This window comes from Salarias fasciatus, chromosome 12, assembly GCF_902148845.1.
Source record: "Salarias fasciatus chromosome 12, fSalaFa1.1, whole genome shotgun sequence".
Classification (NCBI taxonomy): Eukaryota; Metazoa; Chordata; class Actinopteri; order Blenniiformes; family Blenniidae; genus Salarias; species Salarias fasciatus.
Genome location: NC_043756.1, coordinates 15,787,639 through 15,807,841, shown reverse-complemented (window position 1 = coordinate 15,807,841; position 20,203 = coordinate 15,787,639). Strand labels below are relative to the sequence as shown.

At 41.1% G+C, this 20,203-nt stretch overlaps 2 protein-coding genes across 4 annotated transcripts; both read right to left on the bottom strand.

Moving 5' to 3' along the window:
• Nucleotides 1–221: 221 nt before the first annotated feature.
• Nucleotides 222–6,663, bottom strand: qng1 (Q-nucleotide N-glycosylase 1). The gene is made up of 7 exons (XM_030104049.1): nucleotides 6,632–6,663; nucleotides 4,568–4,764; nucleotides 3,223–3,370; nucleotides 2,492–2,604; nucleotides 1,712–1,855; nucleotides 860–1,055; nucleotides 222–777 (listed from the first exon to the last, which is right to left on the bottom strand). The coding sequence occupies exons 2-7, from the start codon at nucleotides 4,757–4,759 to the stop codon at nucleotides 548–550; spliced, it is 1,023 nt and encodes a 340-aa protein (XP_029959909.1). The 5' UTR covers nucleotides 4,760–4,764; nucleotides 6,632–6,663; the 3' UTR covers nucleotides 222–547.
• Nucleotides 6,664–7,002: 339 nt separating this feature from the next.
• Nucleotides 7,003–20,163, bottom strand: hnrnpk (heterogeneous nuclear ribonucleoprotein K). 3 transcript variants are annotated; one of them, XM_030104041.1, is made up of 17 exons: nucleotides 20,112–20,162; nucleotides 19,208–19,285; nucleotides 18,937–19,084; nucleotides 18,470–18,567; nucleotides 18,094–18,150; nucleotides 17,086–17,129; nucleotides 15,453–15,525; nucleotides 14,572–14,685; nucleotides 14,158–14,286; nucleotides 13,587–13,915; nucleotides 13,075–13,122; nucleotides 11,253–11,292; nucleotides 10,301–10,316; nucleotides 9,887–9,919; nucleotides 9,646–9,710; nucleotides 9,040–9,209; nucleotides 7,003–7,880 (listed from the first exon to the last, which is right to left on the bottom strand). In XM_030104041.1, exons 3-17 carry the CDS (start codon nucleotides 18,992–18,994, stop codon nucleotides 7,850–7,852), a joined length of 1,305 nt encoding a protein of 434 aa, XP_029959901.1. In that variant the 5' UTR covers nucleotides 18,995–19,084; nucleotides 19,208–19,285; nucleotides 20,112–20,162; the 3' UTR covers nucleotides 7,003–7,849. The 3 variants fall into 3 exon arrangements, with proteins under 3 accessions (XP_029959901.1, XP_029959902.1, XP_029959903.1); XM_030104042.1 differs by lacking the exon at nucleotides 20,112–20,162 and adding an exon at nucleotides 20,061–20,076 and having other exon boundaries at nucleotides 19,208–19,281; XM_030104043.1 differs by lacking the exon at nucleotides 19,208–19,285 and having other exon boundaries at nucleotides 20,112–20,163.
• Between the last annotated feature and the right edge of the window lie 40 nt (nucleotides 20,164–20,203).

The following is a 20,203-nucleotide window of genomic DNA, read 5'->3' as shown; positions in this document are numbered from 1 at the left end:
AACAACAACTTAAATGTAGCAGAATGAATGAAAAATTAAACATTTTCAATATAAACACATAGAGACTGACAACCATTTATCTTTCTATCCTTTATATCCAAGTTCGTATTGTTGGCTGAAGCCAGTCCCAGAAAACAGATTTCAAGAGCAAGGTACAACTCAGACGAGGAGCAAGTTTATCACACTCAATTTCAACATAAGAACATCCACTCATCTGATTTGAGCCTTTTATTTTGTTTTACTATGAGCAGATGGTAAAACACAAACATGCTCTGTATTACAGCACAAGATCCATCCAAAAATGTTTCACCTCATCATCGGTAAATACTGAATTTGACCACAAACAACCGAGCAGTGCCTCATTTTTACTGACAAACAAGCTGAACTGATGCTTCACACCTGGTTCCTTTACAGACAGAGAGAAGCCCATTTGTACACATATCTGGCATCAAGACGTGCTTGGCTTTGTCCCAGGGAAAAGGCACCTGTGCCAAGGCTGCACACTGAGAAGCGCTGCCTACTGTATGTACGGCTGCCAGGCAGCGCATCAGTAGTAAACACAGCGCGTGTGGTGTATGGGAATGTGGGCCATCTCTTTGTGGTGCTGCTTGGCGTACGGCCACAGGTAAAAGTCGATGATTGCTGAGGTGACGCTGCAAGGCTCCCCGTCTCTCTCCTGCACCAGCTTGTGAAGACGCTGTTTGATCAGCTCCACGGACCAGACTGAGCAGCCTCGGATCTCCACCTCCCTCCTGTCCCCTGAACTCAGCAGCTCCCCTGAGAGGAACACACGCGCAAACACACACATACATTAATGACCATGACTTTACATTGAAAGGATCTATTTTTTTTATCGCACCTTTCTTCAATGCCTCCATTAGTGTTTCAGAGTATCGCAGCGCTCCTAAGTAGACGAGTGCCTGAGGAACCCTGTAGTCAGCGAACATGGTGAGCCAGTCCATGTTACTGACGTCGCCCTGTCCTCTGGCCTCCATGATGCCCCAGAAATCTGCAACTAGGATCTGTGCTCGCTTGTAAAATGAGATTCTTTTACCCTGAAACCAAAAAGAATTCCACACGTATTATCTCATGTTGCCCATTACCATTCATTATATGATGAATTTCTTTAAGTGAAGATAATATCATAAAAAAATAGATTTAGTAAAAAAGATAATTCACTTCTTTACTGAGTTTGTAGGAAAAGAGCGTTTGAAACTTGCCACACTGCCTTTGACCAGGAGGTGGAACTCTCACATCACACTGGATGAACATTTTTTATTCCCAAATACATACATTCATATCAGTGACATACTGCCTTTAGAGCGATGTGCAGTCAACACGTTTAATACAATCTGTGTATTTATATTAAATTTACATTAACTCTAAACCACCATGTTGACAGGACTGAGCTGAACATTCATCATTAGACAAACATCTGAAAGAAAATTGTCTTTTTTTCTCCTCTCACACAGCAACCTAAAGCTTAAGGACACTTCTTTAAAAAGGAATATCGAGAAGCTGCCTTTTAACATGTCACGAAACAATCACAATAAGTTTAGTATTCTTAATCAGTTTATGAATTTTCACTATTTTGTAGTACTTAAGATGCAGTCAATACATCACTTTTAGTGTGCATTGCCTGGAAGAATGACTTTTCATACCTCCAAACAAAACGCTCCACAGTCTGCCAATATTCAAGCTGAACTCTGACCTCATACGTGGCTTCGTCCCTGTAGGACGGGATCTTCTCCACAATGAGCTCCACCATCTTCTGGGCGTCGTTTCCGGCCTGGCTGATGAAGCTCCAGAAGCTTCCACCGTGCTGGAGCAGCACGTGGCCGCCTTCAGTCAGCACCTTGTTAGAAAGATTCAGTCTGTGATGTGTTCAAATTTAACCACGGGAGTGAGTAGGAGGAAAAGAGCCGCATCCTTTCAATTTCCACTCATAAAGGAAAAGCAGTGAATGTAATGACGTGATAAACAAAATACTCCAGGCACCATGTCTTGTTTTCTTTTTATAGAAATATATGTTTAAGAATGTGGTTGTGATCTGGGAAAGAGCACGGTTGTGCCTCACGGGTGAAGCTTCACACAATGGAGAACACAGACACACAGCTCCAACATATAAAGGTGCAAAGAACAAATGTACACTAGGTGATATAGCAATGTGTTGGCTTTCACTTCAGTGCACAGAGTGTATCAAGCAAAAAGCATGCAAGCTGCCTGCTCTCAAAACATCTGTCTTTTGTTACCCTGAAAAGCGCTGCTTTGAATTTTTGCAACGTAACTGCTGAAAAAAAAAACCCACTGGAGTCAGGACTCCAGCAGACCCAGAGAGCGGAGGAAACCAGTTGACACATCCATTCTAGCTGGACTGACACAACAAACCGTGACATGAAGGCAGATTACTGAAACTGACCTGCAGACTGAGTGAATCACTACTGCTCCCCCTGATATCTACTCCATTGTGTATTATCATGATCGGGTTAACCTGGTGTCGCTCCTGAAGCATCGGCATGGGTGTTTCATTGTCTGATCGAAGGACACGTCCTAACTCCTCCACACTCATCTGTGAGAAGTACTTTGGATCCGTAATGGGGATACCTGTGGAGAAAGGTGGAGAGAAGCAGCTAGAAGGTTCCATCAGACAGAGGACTCTCAAGGCTACTAAGTTATAAAGTTATAATTTGCTGTAATAACATGAATATAACTCCACAGAAGCCATTTCTAGCAAGAGGCTAAAAAGACATAATTTGTTCTGATCTCACACTGTCAACCCTCGAGACTCACACTCTGGAGCAAAGCTACCTGTGCCTTTTTCCCAGAGAATCTCTTGTAATTATAAAGGCCACAGCGACCACATATTGAGAGCACTATTCCATATGAGACATAATTGATTCATATCCGGAGTCATTCATGCTAATTATAAATGATGAACAGACACATGCAGAGCAACAAGCAATTTCCCAGCAGTCCAAGTTCAAGTAAAGGGCACGTACACAATAAGGCGCAGTGGCTAAACTACAAAGAAATGATCCAAAAAGAAAAAAAGAAAAAGAAAAAGCTATACATTTCCTCCCCTTGATCAACACCAACTTTAAATCAGTCAAGTGAAAAAAAGGAAAAAGTCTCATGACAGCACTGAAAGACTTTCCTACCTATATGGTCACTTTTACAAACATTACATCACTAACTTGCAGAGTTTAAAGGTGATGCCCTCACCTTCCTCCATGGCTCTGGTGACGGCAGCACACAGGGTCATGTAGCCGGTGTAAGTCGTGCCTTTATAGGTCACCTCACACTGCTGCGCTTCACTCTCTGGCCAAAAGCAGAAGTTCATGGTGTCGACCACAAAGACCCAGTTTAACGCCTGCAGAGTTAAAATGTACAGATCAATGAGGCAGAAAGACGAAGAAATACAGTGTAGTGTGGCAGTTAGTGCACAATTCCAAAATGTTTGAAGAAAATGAATAAAAATAAAACTAGGGAAGCAGCTCGGTTTTCAAATGCCACAATAGGAACATTCCCCAACATCTGCTAGTAGAAGGAACAAGTTTGTTTTTTTTTTTAAATCTTGATTGTCATGCTTTTTGCTTATTGCCTTTTTTAAAATCAGTTTAATTGTGGTTACTGAATTTTGTATCAGCAAAAGACAATTATAGATTTCTAATTGTGACGTTTCTGACTAGTTCTTCAATTATTATTTGTGGTTGCAATTTGAATGAACTCATAATACTCACTGAAGGATGATGGATTCACCAACGATCAAGTATTTACCTTTTGTCCAATTTTATGTACAGTTTGGATTTTGATACACATATAAAGCACAATGCAAAAAAAAAAAAACTGCTTGGCATTTTATTCACTGCATCGCTGAGTTTTTTTTTTAAATTAGATAGTTAAAATGTTACTTCCTTTAATTGTTTGTGTAAGCTGGCTGGGTTGAGTCTGGAACAGGAATCTCGGTGTGGCAGGAATAGCAAAAACGATCCAAGTCTACAGTGTAAGCTGCAACGACTTGTGGTAAAAAAAAAAAAAAAAGAAAAGAAAAAGGAGCAGCACATTACTACTTTGACGGTGTAATTCGTATAAAAGGGAAAAAAGCATCTTTTCAAATGTCAAAAAATCAACAAAATAATACCAAAATATTTCAGAAAAAGAGGATTTTTTTTTTTTAATCTGATGAGATGCAACCATCAAATACCTGTTAATTCATGTTCATTAAAAGCAATTTCCTTGGGTTCTGAATGCCACAAACTCAAATCAATCATTCCTGCAAAATGCCAGATTTCAACCCATTAAGAAATTCCATATCTGATCTGGTCCATATCATCAGCGGTGGCGGTGAGAAGTGTGTTCATGTTTCCTGCTGGGGTTTCTGTGGTCCCTCTCCATGAGTGACTCACACGGATTATCACTCATCACCCTGCTACTGATTACCACTGCTGTGCCACTTATGCCTTTTTTTTTCTCTCTCTCTCTCCATAAAACAGGAACAAGCAGCACATGGTTATTAGGTGAAAAATAAATTAGCTCTCCGGGCGGCCTTGAGCGCCGACAAACTCCCCTGGTCAGAAGTGGGTGCCGGAGCCAGGGGATTGGCCTTCTTCCAGCCGCTGGCGGTCAGATCGTCGCCGTGTCGCAGAGAGTAGAGCATCTCCGCCACCTTCTGCACTCCTTCGTCCTCCACAAACACGTCGCGACTCCGCTCTGCTACGAACTGCCCAGACTCTCGTGGAAGCAGACGTGTTTCCATCATGGATGCTGTGACAGGCAGAGATTGCAAATGAACAAATACAAGTGGGAAAACAAGTGAATCTTAAAGTGAAAATGACTACAAATCAACCAGGCTTACAAGTGTTTACCAAACTGTGAAAATACATTTAGGAAAATATCAACCTTTGCGGTTTGAGCCGAGACTTCAGCTATTCTTGGCAAACAGACTTCAGGAGCATTTCCTGTGATCATAGACAGGCGAGTGCAAGGTGGTATGTAGTGTATGCCCGTGCCCTTTTCATACTGAAGCTCCAATATCCTAAATGTACCTCAGGGGAGGTGCCATTTTAAAGACTATCTCCCTCTTCTATTATGCAATTCACAGTAGACAGACATAACCAAGGTTAGTAAGATGTAACAAGGCAAGGACATGTTCGAGATATACAGAGAGAAGCTTGGGTAAAGCAAATGAGTAAATTAACATAAATTTACACTGATTTTTAAGAGAACTTGAATTTGAATGTGATGCTGTATTTTGGATTTTGACTGTCTTATCTTGGGGAATAATAATTTAAAAGGACAGCATGCCCATAAACATACAAATGCATCTTAAGGAGCAGAATATTTTGAAGTCCATTGCTTTCTTCGTGATATGAACACTTGCAACATAAAAATTAGTAACTGATGAAAAAAAAAGACTGAGTTGAAATTGTGAAAAAGTCTTGACATATTTTATGTTATTAAAAATAAATGGAATTTTCACACCCTGAAAAAAATTACTGTATACAAAAAAAGAAACACTTCTTGATTGTACTTTTTGAGATGCAACACAGCACAGAGCATAAAACACTTTATAATTTGATACTTTCTCAGCACCATATGTTTAAAATGGCACCATCTACATTAAGATGCTCACATAATTAATGTTGTCAGGGCAATGTCCTCTTATTATTTTCATGGGGAATACATACTTCCATTTGAAAACCAAGAACAGCTTTGGTTTCACCTTCCTTTACAACGCAAAACTGGCACACTGAGACGTTGCCTTTATATAACATACAGCATATCATCTCTTGGTTGCAAAGGCTTCTCAATGCAATTCATTTCAAGGACAAAATTGCAAAAACGTGGATGTGTAAAAACATGTTCATTGCATAAATGGACAGCTGTTTGTCAGTTTGATCACTGTAAAGACTGAAATATTTCTGCACATTTGCAAACACGTATATGAAAGTGCACTCTACATACTTATGTGCAGGTGTGTAACATATTCCTTTGCTGGTGAAGCGCAATATAGTAGACTTTACAAATCCCAGACGCTGTAAATATGAGTAGAAAGTATTACATTGAGAAAAAAAAATCTCTAATAATTGAATAGTTTAAAAGACAATCCTGTTTCAGATGTCAAGATACATTTGAAGCCAAGGCAAGACGTATAGTAAAACATATATTTATGATTCCTTCCAGTCGGTATCCTTGAGTTTTCCTAGTTTAACTAAAAATTTTTTTCAAAAATGCTTCATTGTACTGGATACCATTTGTACTCACTGTGCGGACATGATGCCAGGGACAAGCAACTGTTGCTGGTGTCAGGAATTCATTAATTTTCACTGCTCTCTTTGGTGAGTGACAGAATTTACTGAGATTTGCTCAAACACTGGCCGTTTTGCTTCGAGCTCCTTGGAGAAATAGTGCAGCGTGTGCACGTCTGGTGTAGTCCCAGGTAAAACCATCGGATCCAGTTTTATTAGTGAGGTGCAAGAGCAAAGTGCATGGAAGGTTGTTGACACGTTTTCGCTGCCGTACACAGATAAACTCAAGCTTTCAAGACTACCCCAGATAGAAAACAAAATGCATTTTTCCTCACGACAATTAGCTAATGCATCGCGGCAACTTAGGAATCACCCAACTTTACCTGAAGAGGAGCGCCGGGCCAGACACGCTACTCCCCACCGAGCTTCTACTACCTGGTTTCTGGCTGCTGACCAATCAGGTCACTACTTGTGTCTACGTCACTAGCTGCTGGAACCAATCGGAATAATTCAAAGAAGGAAACTGATAAAATGACGTCGGCGACGCATTTACGTAAATTGATTTATATTATGCCGCAAATTACTTCCATAAATCAACATTTCTTCATCAGTAAAGTTTTATGTTCTCACAAACTCATGTGCGAAATTGTCATTTTGCCTCACAGGACAGTAAACCTCTAGCTTGGAATGTTGATTTCAATAATTGTCCACCCAAATAAAATAAAATATATAAATCGACCAGGAAAAAACACACTCCAGTAAAAAGTGGCATCTTTATTGGTTTTACAATTTGACAATGTGAAGTCTACAGCTTGGAGAGCAAACAAATGTAGAGCACAGGAAATTGCGAAGAAACAAAAACAGATTAGTTCAATATCATTTGTCAAATCTAAAATAAAATGCCTCTCCAAATTTCTAACTACACTTCCACCTGTGAAGTTATGTTATATGTTGTTTTGTCACCACAAAGCTACCATTTCCTTACAAATTTGACGTGTTCTGTATCTGGTGCATACACAAGTCTCAAATTAAACTTTCCATCATGCCAGGGAGAATCTCCACAGCTCAAAGAAAAAAAAAAAAAAAGGTAGGACAAATAGCTTACATTCTGCACGTTGCACAGAGTGGTAATGTGGTAAACCTGTGTTTGAAAGGACTGATAGACGACAGAAAAAACACACCAACCCAAACACACCGACATGCCCGCAAACAGGACAGGTTTACACAGACACAAACTTACATACAAAAACAAAGTCATAAAAAAACAAATCCCAATCAAATCAAATAAAGGTGGTTTATTTTTGCTTGTGAGAAGTCTGAAGGACATGTTGCTATATGAGTGTTAGAAAAAAAAAGAAGAGAAAACAGCTAAATGTATATGATGTTCTAATGGACTACACTCTTTAAAAATGCAGAACATCTACATTTTCTCTTACGCGCAGGAATGTTGGACAATTATTTTATTAAAAAATACAAAAATAAAATTCAAAAAGCCACCCGCAATCCTGAATAGTCTGAAGGTGGATGTGTTGGACAGGGGCAGAAAGGTTGAGGAGGGGAGTTGGGCAATCTGTGTCTGCTCCAATCTGAGTGTCCTGGGTTTACAGCAACTGACCCGAGTACTGCTTCACACTGAAATAAGAAGGAGTACACAAATAAATAAAATGCAAATCACAAGTCCGTCAGTGTAATTATAAAGCTATGCCACAACGGGACGTCGACGATGGGGGATGCAGGAGGGGAGGAGAGGAAGATGGCGACTTCATATATAAATATAAATATATATATATATATATATAAAATAAAAACAGGCAGTGGAGGAGGGTAGAGGACGAAGATGTGACAAGTGACTGAAGGAGAGGGGGTGTGGTTAGTCCTTGTGTCCAAGCAGGTGCAGCACACTGAAGGGGGGGGAGGAAGGAAGAGGGAGGCAGGGTTAGTTACCAAGGCAACACTACACTACTCATGAGACAGGGCAGCAGGTCTACAGCTGTATTAGCATTTGGGCAAAGCTCAGATAGCATCAACAAGGAAGTAGTGTGTGTGTTATACGTGCCTACTGGTTGCCAAGGGAGACAGAAGAGGAGGAGCCTGTGCTATTTGGCAGACTGTGATTTGTTGTCGGTTCATCTAACTAAAAACAACAAAATCACTAGTCTTCCACACAGCAGCAGCCAGGGGAAGAATCAATCCACTCCCTGCTTCACAGTGAAACGGCTTAGATGGCAAATACACATGGAAGATTTGTTTTTCTTCCCTTCTGCGACCAATCATGTTCAGTGGACAAATATGACAGGCAAACATGTCCATCACACTGCCCCTTTTAAATGAACTTGTGCAATAGGTGCAGCTCTAAAGTTTGCATATTCCTTCACAGCCATTTCATGTAAGAGGAAGGTTTGAACTAGTTGCAGGTTGCATGGGAAGAAAGGAAGGGGGTTAGTGAAGAAGAGACAGCAGGCAACAGAACTGCATGACCCAAAAAATACTGGAGTTTCCCCAAATGTTTCAATCATAACGTATCAAAATACTAACAATACAAATTTATTTCCAAAGAGCTTGCATCATGAAGAGTACTTTTATTGATGCATCAATAGAGAAAGCTCAGGGTAAGTAAAGAACCCATACAATATTTTTTTCCCAAAAGTTCACTATTATAGAATGCAAGTGGGCTCTATCTACAGATGGAAAGAACGAAATAAAACTAAGAAAACTAAACAAAGTGCTTCTACATAAAAAAAAAACAAAAAACAAATCTAGTAGAATCTACTGAGACCATTTCAGGACTTACCTGTTCTGTAGAAGGTATTGAGCATTCTGGATCTGGTCTTGGGTGCCAGTGATGGTAATGATTCTGTCCTCAGAACCTTCGAGAGGTTCATCGATTTTGATGGAGGCCCCAGACTCATGGCGGATCTGTTTGATCCGCTGGCCTCCCTTACCGATGATAGAGCCGGCCAGCTGTTGCACAGTAACAGCACGAGAGACACGAGCGAGGGAGAGCGAGAGAGAGAGAGAGCGAGAGAGAGCGAGAGGGAGAGAGAGAGCAAGAGCGAGAGAGAGAGAGAGAGAGAGAGGGAGGAAGAAGCAGGCAAGATGAGTAACAGGTTAGGCTCTGGGTATTCAAAAATGCACACGAGAAAGCTGTGAAGACACTAAACCAGATTAAAAGCTCAAACGTTTAATGAACATACAGTCTGAAATGTTTTTTTCCGATGCGACTATATGAAAAGATGAGGAAAACTACCTTTCAAATGACCATTATTGGTTATTATTACTCTAACCCATTCAGAGTGGGGCTGAATAAAACAAGGTCATCGTCCATACAATTCTTGTCATAAGGGTATCACTGAATTAAGTGTGTAAGTTCATATTTATGTCGCTGTCAATTACTCACGTCTTTGGGGATCGTCACTTGTGTGGTGATGACAGGGCCACCCATGTCGCCATAGGAGCGTCCACCTGATGGAGAGAAGAGGGGGAGAAGTGAAAACCAAAGCAGACAAAGAGGGAAAAGGGAAACATGTGGGAAGAAAGTAGAGAACCAAATAAAATCAGTACTAGGATACCAGGCATTATCACCAGTAGCTCAGAAATTTTTCAAAATTGGCACGGACTGATAAAGAGTAGAGACTCACCTGACTGGTAGCTATCCCAGGAAGAACTGTTATCTGAGTGGGAAGAGAAAAATCAGGGGAAAAAAAGCAAGCAATTACTTATATCCACTTCACTATGAAACTTTATTACTGATTCAACATGTTGGAATCCTCTTCTAAAGAATAATGTCATAATAATGTCATTCCTTTATATTTTCAAAAAGAAGCAGAATGCTATTGCAAAAGCATGAACCCCTCATTTTCAGCTCTGAAGTCCTCCTGACAAGTTGACCATTACAGTCTATATTCTGTCCGATACCAGAGCATGCTGGAAAAAATGCCCAATGTCATCTCAGCCAAATTAAGACACATCAACAGGTCTTTTCATTTTTAAATTAAAAAAAAAAAAACACATATCAAATATAATTATGGAAAATAATGAAGATTAGCACTTACCATATCCCCCACCAGTCTGTAGGCAACAAACAGAAAAACAGATGCGTTACATACAGAACAACTGATTCCATTCATCTTCTCACGATCTGACATAAACGGACTGAGGATTGCAAGAATAAATGTACAGATAATGCAGCAGCCTCGTCCATGGAGTAGACTCAACTAAAAGCCACCCAGTTTTCATCCATAAGACTGACTCCTCCTTCTTCCCTCCCCTCCATCCCCCCCCCCCCCCCCCCCCCTTCCGTCTCTCCTTGCATCTCCATCAGCCCCCATTTTCAACTGCTATTCAGCTGCTGCTGTCGCCAGGGCAACAAGCAATTCAAAAAGCTGTTGCTGAGCAACGGCAGGCAGTACCCTGCCAGCTCCGAGAGCTGGAGAGAGAGAGAGCGAGAGAGAGAGAAAGAGGGAGAGACAGAAAGAACAGAGAGAAAGAGGAGTGAAAGAGCGAGAAAGACGGAGAGAGAAAAATGGAGTGATAGAGAAAGAGAGAAAGATGGAGAGAGAAAGACCTTCCAGTCTGTCAACAAAGCATTATCAGTGCTTAGCAACCATCTATGCCCTCCTACCCCCCCAACCCTACCCACCCCCCCAACATCCTCTTTCTCCTTGCAGGAAAAACAGGCTGGCCGTGAAAAGTACACAGTAAGAGGGCAATTATAGCTGATTATTATGGGGTGTCTCCGGCTGTGGTGATTATGGTCATTTGGTGGGATGGTTTACACCATGCCAAAAATTAGGTTGGATCCGTGGCTCCGGGCTCAAATGAACATATGCACAAGAGGCCATCGACGGTTGTGCCGTTTCTAAATCACTATTGTGATAACAGGACAATGGACAATCACAGCATATTGTACAGTGCGAGGACCAACCAGAGCGCTCGCTCGAAGATGCTGGCACCCAATGAGATGCTAGTATTAGAGCTGCATGCATTTAGCGCAGGGTCACTAACCATGTTATCGCTATAGCGATCCAGTCTGCCTCTTCTGTCACTGGTGATGGGGAGGGGAGAGAGACAGAGAGAGCGAAAGAGAGAGAGAGAGAGAGAGAGAGAGAGAGAGAGAGATGGAGAGAAATGTGGGTTGGGGAGTAAAAGAAATAGAAGATGTTTAGGGGGGAAAAAAAATAAAACACTTGACAAAATTCCAAAGAAAATTTTTAGTCGAGGTCAAACTGCACACACACGCTGAGCAAGATTACAGTATAAACACATTTCCTCTCAGCCATCTTCCCACACAGTAACAGGAACAGCTCTGACAGTGTTATGGTGAGAGGAGTGACAGGTGGTGGTGATGATGATCAGAGCCAAGGGCTGCTGGCCCCCTCCCCCTTCACAACTGAGCTCAAATAAGGGAATTAAACTGAAGAAATGTGCTTTCATTTACATTGTACTTTGTGTTCCTGAATAATATACATGCACAATTTTTCAATCTCATGTTCAAGTACAGTTTCAGTAGTACAATATTCTGACTCGATTTGATTTTGGCCAGGCTGTATTGCATCATCATCTTCACCCATCTTGACCTTGTTGTTATTTGTAGTATTAAACCCATTACAAGTGGTTCACAAGGATTTCCAAGCATTTTTTTCCCCAAAATGAATTTGATTTACTTTAATGTTCCTTGGATACAAGTGAAATGACGGTAAGCCAAAGCACAAGATGAAAGAAGTAGGAGCTTTTAGATTTTATTGGTATTGAAGGTTGACTGACCCACAGTTTAATAAGCGTCCAAATGGACAATTATGCATCCATTAGACCAATTTCTAACAAGATACTAAGGTGAGAAACCCAATGTAAAGGTCTATCAAAATGTCAGCGTGACCATCAGTATGAAATGTCTCTTATTCCAAGAAAGCTCGTCTTTGGTCCTCAATAAAGGATGACAAATGTCAGCTTCACATCAGCACATGACCCTCATACAGACCACCACTGTATATCCTCTCAAACCTGGCAGAAGCAGAGTGCATGGCAGGGTTACTAACGAGAAAAAAAGGCTGTAATAGACCACGATAAAGAGTTCTCCACAAAGTAATGGTGAAAAAAATGGGAGTTCAATGTAATAAACTATGGGAAGCACAAAAATTGTGACGCAATGGACTAACGCAGTCTCACACTCTGGTCCTCGAGGGCCGGCATCCTGCTTGTATTAGACATCTCCCTGCTTCAGGACACCTCAATCACATGTCCATGTCATCTTCAAGCTTGTGAAAAAGCCCAATCATGAGCCTCTTCCCCCCCCCCAATGAAGCATGTTGCAAATGGGAGGGACGTAAAACATGCAGGATGTCGGCCCTCAAGGACCGCAAGTTGAGAACGAACTGAGAGGATAGGATATGGCAGAAGGTTAAATAGGCAAAAATAGTGTTAGCTTTGTAGAAGTTTATTAAATGTGGATACCAGGCATATATACTGGAAAAAAAACAAAAACATGAAATTATCAAGCATAGGAAATAATGGATGTGTAGGGATACCTCAACAATTTCAATGGAAAACATTGTGGCCAAATCATTTGTCAAGTCTTTGAGCGGAAACCTGTCGGCACTCATAAATCATTCCATCAAAGCCCAGAGGGGAAAATGCCACTCAGTGGGTAGCACTACCCACCGGCACTCTGAAGGAATAATTGTTTCTGTAAAGTCTATAATGTATAGTAAGTGCACATATTACACGTGAACAAAAAAAAAACTACATGCATGTATATCAGAGTGTCAAAGTATCCCAGGTAAGACTAATTAGGAGGTTTAGATATAGAAATTTGGGGACAAAAACTTACTTTGACCTGTCATCTGAGCCACGGTACGAGTCATAGTAACGGTCATCTCTGTGGGCAAGATGGAGATGGAAAAAGAGACACAAACACAGCCAAACATACAGTGATGAGCACATACACCTAATGAAATGATAACCATGAACAAAATAACAGTTCTTTCTCTATACAACACAATGTAAGGCACATCTGGTGAACCTAAGCATATGCACCTGAATGAAAATAAATCAAATGAAGATGCGGTAAGCTTTTTATATAATAACTTTATGCAGATGCATGAAAGAAAAGGACGTCTGAAACATCAATAAGAACTGGAGTGGCGAACAAGAGGAAAAGACCTCTGCTCCAAAGTCACAAAATTAAGAACTCTTAACTGGATTTTATCTCTATCAGCAACTGACAAATACTGCTAATAACCACACCTCAGCGCAGGGCTCGCAAGTGACTGCAGGAAGCGGTCGAGCCAAGAAAGAAGGAACAGAGACGCAAACTGGAGAATATTTCTGCTCATCTCTCACCCTCTGTGTGGGTGTCCCATGGACACGTTACGCGGACGGCCGCTCAGTCTGCCAACCCTACTTGGGTGGGGTGGAGGAGGACCTCGGCGGGAGCCCATGTCGTCGTAATCCCGGCGGGAGCTGGGCATGGGGCCCCGGATCCCTCTGCTGGTGGACATCCGCTCATAGCTGCGGTCGCCGGCACTGGGTCTGCTTCCGCGGATGGGGAAGCCTCCCATGATCCTGCGGCCGCCACCCCGCTCTTCAAACATCACGGTAAAGCCACCGTAATCGTACGTCTCATCGTAGAAGTTAGGGTCGTAGGGTTGTGTACGACCTTTAATGGGAGCCTGTTAAATGACCACAAAAAAAGCACATTGAAATAAAGGTGGAATGGCAAAAAATATTTCCAGCTTAAAAAGCAATAGGACCTGTCATTTGATGGCATAAACGACAAAACAAAATCGTAGGGATTCTATTGTGTAATTATTTTCTTAATCACCAATGCATTAATGAAGATTAAATAAATGCTGTTAGTAAATTGACATTCTATAAATATATTGAACCAAGCAAAGAACACAAAGCTCCTTACTTCAGAGATGAGCTCCAGCATCGTTTTGATGCATTCAACCACTCTCTCCGTTTTACCACCAACCAGCACGACGCGGTCTGTCGACTGGGGACAGCACTCCTGAAACAGCTTGATACTGGTCTTTGTGTTCTGGACACACAAACAATATAGACACACATGAGTGGCAAGAGGGGGGGAAAAAAAAGAAAAAGGGAAACCTACCAACAGCTATTCATTTATCTGTACAAAATACTTCAAATGTAGTAGAAACTAGTAGAACCGCGACGGCACTATTTTTCAGATAGGTACAAAGCATACCAATTTTAAATTGTGTTCAACCAGAAATAAAAGGGAAGAGAGAAAAAAAAATACTCCTGGTGCTGAATGCTAATAAATTTAAAAAAAAAAGCCCCACTCCCTAAAACGTGGTCTTACTTCACGGAGCTCCTTGATCTTGGCTCCTTTCACCCCGATGATGGAGCCAGCGAGGCTCTGGTGGATCAGCAGACGCAGCTCACAGTCAAAATCCACACCATTGTACTGCTGGTACTGTAAGGAACAATCAGTTTATTTATACTGTGACGCTATCAACTGATCGACGGCTGAATATTAATTAACCCTTGAATTTGCTCATTGTAGCTAAATTATCTGACATCCTATCAGTACAAAAAGATGACACAAAGAGTTGTGGATTATAATGACATAAAATCTATTATCAGTCTCTATTGTTTGTATTCTGCTGTTGTAGAGATATATACATACATACATACATACATACATATATATTTATAAAAATCACAATAAATCCAGTACTGTAATTAAGGGGGATTTTGGGGAGGTTCTAAGTATTTCATAGTAATTTAATAGAGTATAATTTCAATATTATTCCACTTTGCTTCTTGTAAAACCACAGGCCTCTCCCGAGCACATCCTCACTGTGAATTAGTATCCAAACCTACAATCTGCACGTCTGGAACAAAGGAGTTTAATTCTTTCAATTAAAATTCTTTTAAAGAAAATTACAATTTTTAATTGACATTTACTTAAAAAGAAAATCCAGGCGTATAGCCAAAGCACAATATAAAGTTCGATTTAAAAGTCAATATGATTGACTTTTGTGAAGGTAACTAATTCTCTCAGTTTTTGTAAAAGGGTTGTGCAGAGAATTAAATCCACTAATGAAATCCACCTGTTTGCAAAATACAAAACAAACAACAAATCTGGAGTCCTTTTCTTGCCCACTATATTTGTCACGAATGTGTTGACAATGACTACGGATTTCAAAGAAAAACAAGCCACAAGTGCTCACTGCTCACCTCTTCCAAGGTGGGGATTATCTTCAGCAGGATTTCTCCAACGGTCTCAATGTCGGCACTGATGCTCAGGATGCTTCATATTTCATCCACCAGTGACAGCAGAGCCCAGACAGGGTGGGGGTGGGGTGGGGGTGCCAGCAAGGCATCCCAGGAGGGAGGGAACAATACTTCAGATCATATAATTCATGACATCTCTTATTTTGCCACATGATAATTGTCAGCACCCCCCATTTATACTCTGTCACTAACATTGATCAATTACACAGCCAGGTTGATTTTTTTGTTCCCCGTTATGTTCACAAGCCATCCTTATGATAGTTTTAAACTGTAACTTGTTAAGAGCTGTCATCCAAATAACAAAATTAAAAAGAAAACAGCCTTTTTCCAGAAAGGAAGTGAAGAGACAAAAATAAATAAATAAAGGACCCAAAGGAAAGTGACTGCATTTGGTGACCACTGAAGGGGCAAGACGGGGAGGGTGAAGTTTGAGGAGGATCTGGCAAGAGTAAGCACCAATGGTGCTGCAGAGAGATCTCTAAAGTTCTAAAGCATAGTTTGGTGGATGCACACTACAAACACTTCAACGGCAAGGACCCCAAATGAGGCACCTTTAGCAACTTAATGGTGAGAGGACCAAAAAGAAAAAAGAAAAAAAGAAAAAAAAAAAGTAACCACTTTCCTACTTACTCATCACTGGAAAGTTGTCCAGTAATTTGTATGTTTAAAATGTTCAGAGATCTGTATCCAAAAATTTTGTTGTCTGCACCCACCTTGTGCAACAATTAAATAAACAATGAATTTACTTAAAAGAGCAACTGAAGCACAGTTTATACATGGAAGCAGAATGGTAGGCAGCTGAGGAAGAGTAACAGAGCAGATTAAACCTCGGCAAAGGATGTTTGCCACACTACAGTTGATGCCGTTTAAAGGGGGGGATGGGAGAAGCGACACGTATAAAACCAACGAATGCAGTGATGGGCGGGACAGAGAGGTATGCTGTTCCTTCCAACAGCTCCGACAGTCAACAACCAGGTTGGGATGAAGCAGAAGACGGAAAAGGAAAGACACACACAGAATGCTTGAGTCTTAGCTTCTGATTTTCACAGCGGATGGGTGATCGGAGTCTATCGATGTAACAGGGGCATCACAAGGAAGGAATGGGATGATGCGAAAAGCAAGTGAGCGTATGACACTAACGGAGGAAACAACACCAGAATATCCACTCAGAGGGGAGGGAAGTGAGAACGCGAAAGATAAAGGGGACAGATAATCATCAATAAAACAAAAAAAATAAATGCATATACAAACACGGACATTTTTGCACAGGTTATAGTAAAGATTTTAAAAAAAGACAGTGGAAGATTGTAGAAAAACCCTTATAAACCTAAAGTTTCAGTGCTGATGAGATTTTTTTTTTCAAAAAAAAGGCATATAAAGGATGTTCACATGGCTTTTTACAGGCTCAACAGGCAGATTTGGACATGAACGCATAAGGCATTTTGATTCAGACTAACATACTGTGAGAACAGGTAGGTTAAAATACAGTGACTTGACAGAGGCAGGATGACTAGAATTCATCTCTTCTTGTTTGACCTGTAGTCAGGCAGTGAGAGGGAGGAGCTTAGGGACATACCGCTCAGGCCCACTGCTGTCTGGGACTGACACACTGGCATTGTACTGGGCGTGGCATGGGCAGGGGCCAGGGCCATTCGAGCACAGATGTCAATCAAGTAAGGCGCCCATTTAGGGACAGGGCACGATTATGGGCGGGGCCAACCGGGGTGTCAGGTGGGCGGGCGCAGGAGGGGCCATCCAGAACATGGGCAACAGAGGAGGAAGTGGGCAAAAAAGTAAACAGTAAAATAATAAACAAGGGAGAGGGAAGAGGGAAGAGGAATACATTTTTAATATACAGGCTCTATACGGTTAAACGTGACTTTAATTTGATTCTCTCAGAGATTGGTTTGTCAAAGAGAGAAAAGGAGAAAAAGTGACACCAGAAAATGGGTAATGGCATATTAAGAACATGAAGAGTTCAATGTTGGGGATTAAACCAGAGACAGTGAGAAAGAGGGGAGGGGGGAGAACAAATTGTGGAGGGCTAGAGAAAGAGGCAATGACATTGAATGAATTAAGAACTGGCCAGTTTGTCTTAACACGTACTAAAAAAAGAAAAAAATGTAACGCCTGCACTGCAGGTGACCTCGTGAACTCAGCACTGTGCCAATAAATTTAAATTAACGAGAGCACCAGCGCAGCCACAACAGCAGTGTTAGAATTAATTATCATTATGGAGAAACGAATGGACGTAAAAATTGGACTTTTGTGCCTCGGGCTGGTTTAGCCGAGACAGTCACGTCACGTTCATTGAGAAGAATAAGATAAAACAGCCTCAAAGGGTTTTTAAAAAGGATCACTTGTCCATAAGGCTGTGACAACAGCCATCAACTAACCGCATCCATCATACTCGAAAAAACAAAAAAATTTTAATCTCCATTAAATGTAGAAACTACTGTTCTACAGATTAAGCTGTAGGGGTTTGAAAGGCCAGTTGAGTTTAAAATAAAGGATATAAAATAAATTTTTAAGCAAATTAAAAAAAAAAAAAAAAACTGGGGGTACACAAAATAGAAGTACTCACATCTGTACGGAGGGCTTTGATGTTTTTGCCACCCTTTCCAATTACAGCTCCTGCATTCTGAGAAAAGAGAGTGTACTTACAAAAACTGACAGCTTAATTTAATAAAAGACAGTATGCCGATAATTAAACTGCAATCAGTTTGCAAGAGAATCTCAAATATGATGTATAAAAAGCATGGTGGTGTATGAATACCTACAGCATAATCAAGTATGGAAATTGCTCGTTCAGAAGGCAAAAAATGTGATCAGAGCAGCAAAAAGCAAACCATAAAAATTTAGGGAGTGCAAGAAATTGGCTTGCTGAAAGCTAGCTCAGAGGAATGAGACAAAAATACAAATAATCACATAAGGGTTCAACATGAAACGAGACGATTTACTTTGCTCTGCAGGAGGATGCGCAGCTCAACCATCTCATCCGAGTTCCTGGAGCGCTTGAATGATTTCTGCTCATCTGCATCCTCAGCAGGACGCTTACCTGGCACGGGGAGATAAAAACACACACTGACATCTCTGTACACACAACCTTCCACAAGATAAAATTAATGAATTAGAAAAACCAAATAAATGGAGAGCAGTCGTATCACAAATCTTGTATATTCTCATTTCACGGAGAAAAACACTGCATGAAATTTTTTTCATGTGTCGCAATGAAAACTCTTCTGTGCTAAGTTAATGCACTGAAAACTATGATTTTAACACACATACACCTCATATTGATTTCCAAATGCTGTGATACAATAACTTCGTGAAAAAGCTACACGAACAATGTTAATACAATCATTTATTGGTAGTATTTTTAAAAGTTATAAATTACTATTGCAATATCAAACAAGTTTGTTTATACCATTAGTCTCTGAGTTGCTGAATGAAGACTCTTCTTGCTGATCAATTTCTGAGTCCATGGTCTTCTGTCAGATGAGGAGAGAAGAGGAGCAGATCTGGGATACCGGTTGCAGCAGCAGAGAGAGAAGTACACGACGGGTCCCTTTGAGCTGTAGTTGATGGCAGCCATTGCAACACGAACAACACAAAAATGACAAGAAATTAGAAATGTTTTAAACGAATTTAAAGCCACACAATAACCGGGATGCAATGGTAAAAACTAGTACACTCACTGATATTTATTACAGGGACAAGGGCGTGTTGATAGGCGGGTCTAAATAAGCAAGGACCAAACAGCTCCTGTGACCTGTCTGGGAGGGAGAGGCTACTTTAAATAGGAAATGCAACACTGTGTAAACGACTTGCAAAGTTGGCATGGCACTATCTGCTACTATTGTATGTTTGATTGCATGCAAATGTTAGTAGCTGTTACAGGATATGATGACATCAGTGGCGTTTGAGATTACAGTACGGAATGTACAATGTTATTGTTTCATCAATTATTTTGTCGAGGGTGAAGCAGGAGTGCTCAGGTCCTATCAGATGATGAGTTTGATCAAGAAGAAATAGATAATACATGGGTAAAAAAAAATCAGAGTGTGGATTCACTAGTTAAACAACAGGAGAAATTCGTAGCCCCTAAAAACACAAGTTCCCTGACACGGAGAGTGACCAGCCAGCTGAGTTAGCCTCCCGTCTCCCAGGCGGAGGCTAGCTGGTACAGCCCAAAGGAAAAGAAGCTAGCTTCGAGCGGCTCCGCGTATTTCAAAGAAAAAGCTTTCACTAACTGTCCACAGCAGTCTTTTCAAATACACACCAGACTGTGTTCAATATTAAGTATCGGAAAACACCACTGATTCAACGCAATGGGGTTTCATAGCACCACAATCCGATCGATACAAACACCAGTCCGAGCCGCTCGGGCTAGCCACTAGCACATTTCGCCATGTTGCCATATTTCAGGTCGAGCTCAAATGGAGCGAGTCAGGCCAGCTCGCGAGGACGCGGAGAAATAAATAGCGCTGTGACAACGCAGAGCACATCGAATTCGTGCTACCCTGTGTGGCACAGCCGCACTTGACATACTTTAGGATTAAAAAGGCTCTAATAAAAAGCAAATATGATCAAAACACAAACCTGCAGAGAAACACCTCGCTCGTGCGCCTTCCTTCTCTACCGAACCTGGAAATGTACGCGACGGTAGGGGACGGTGCTGTGTTCTGATTGGC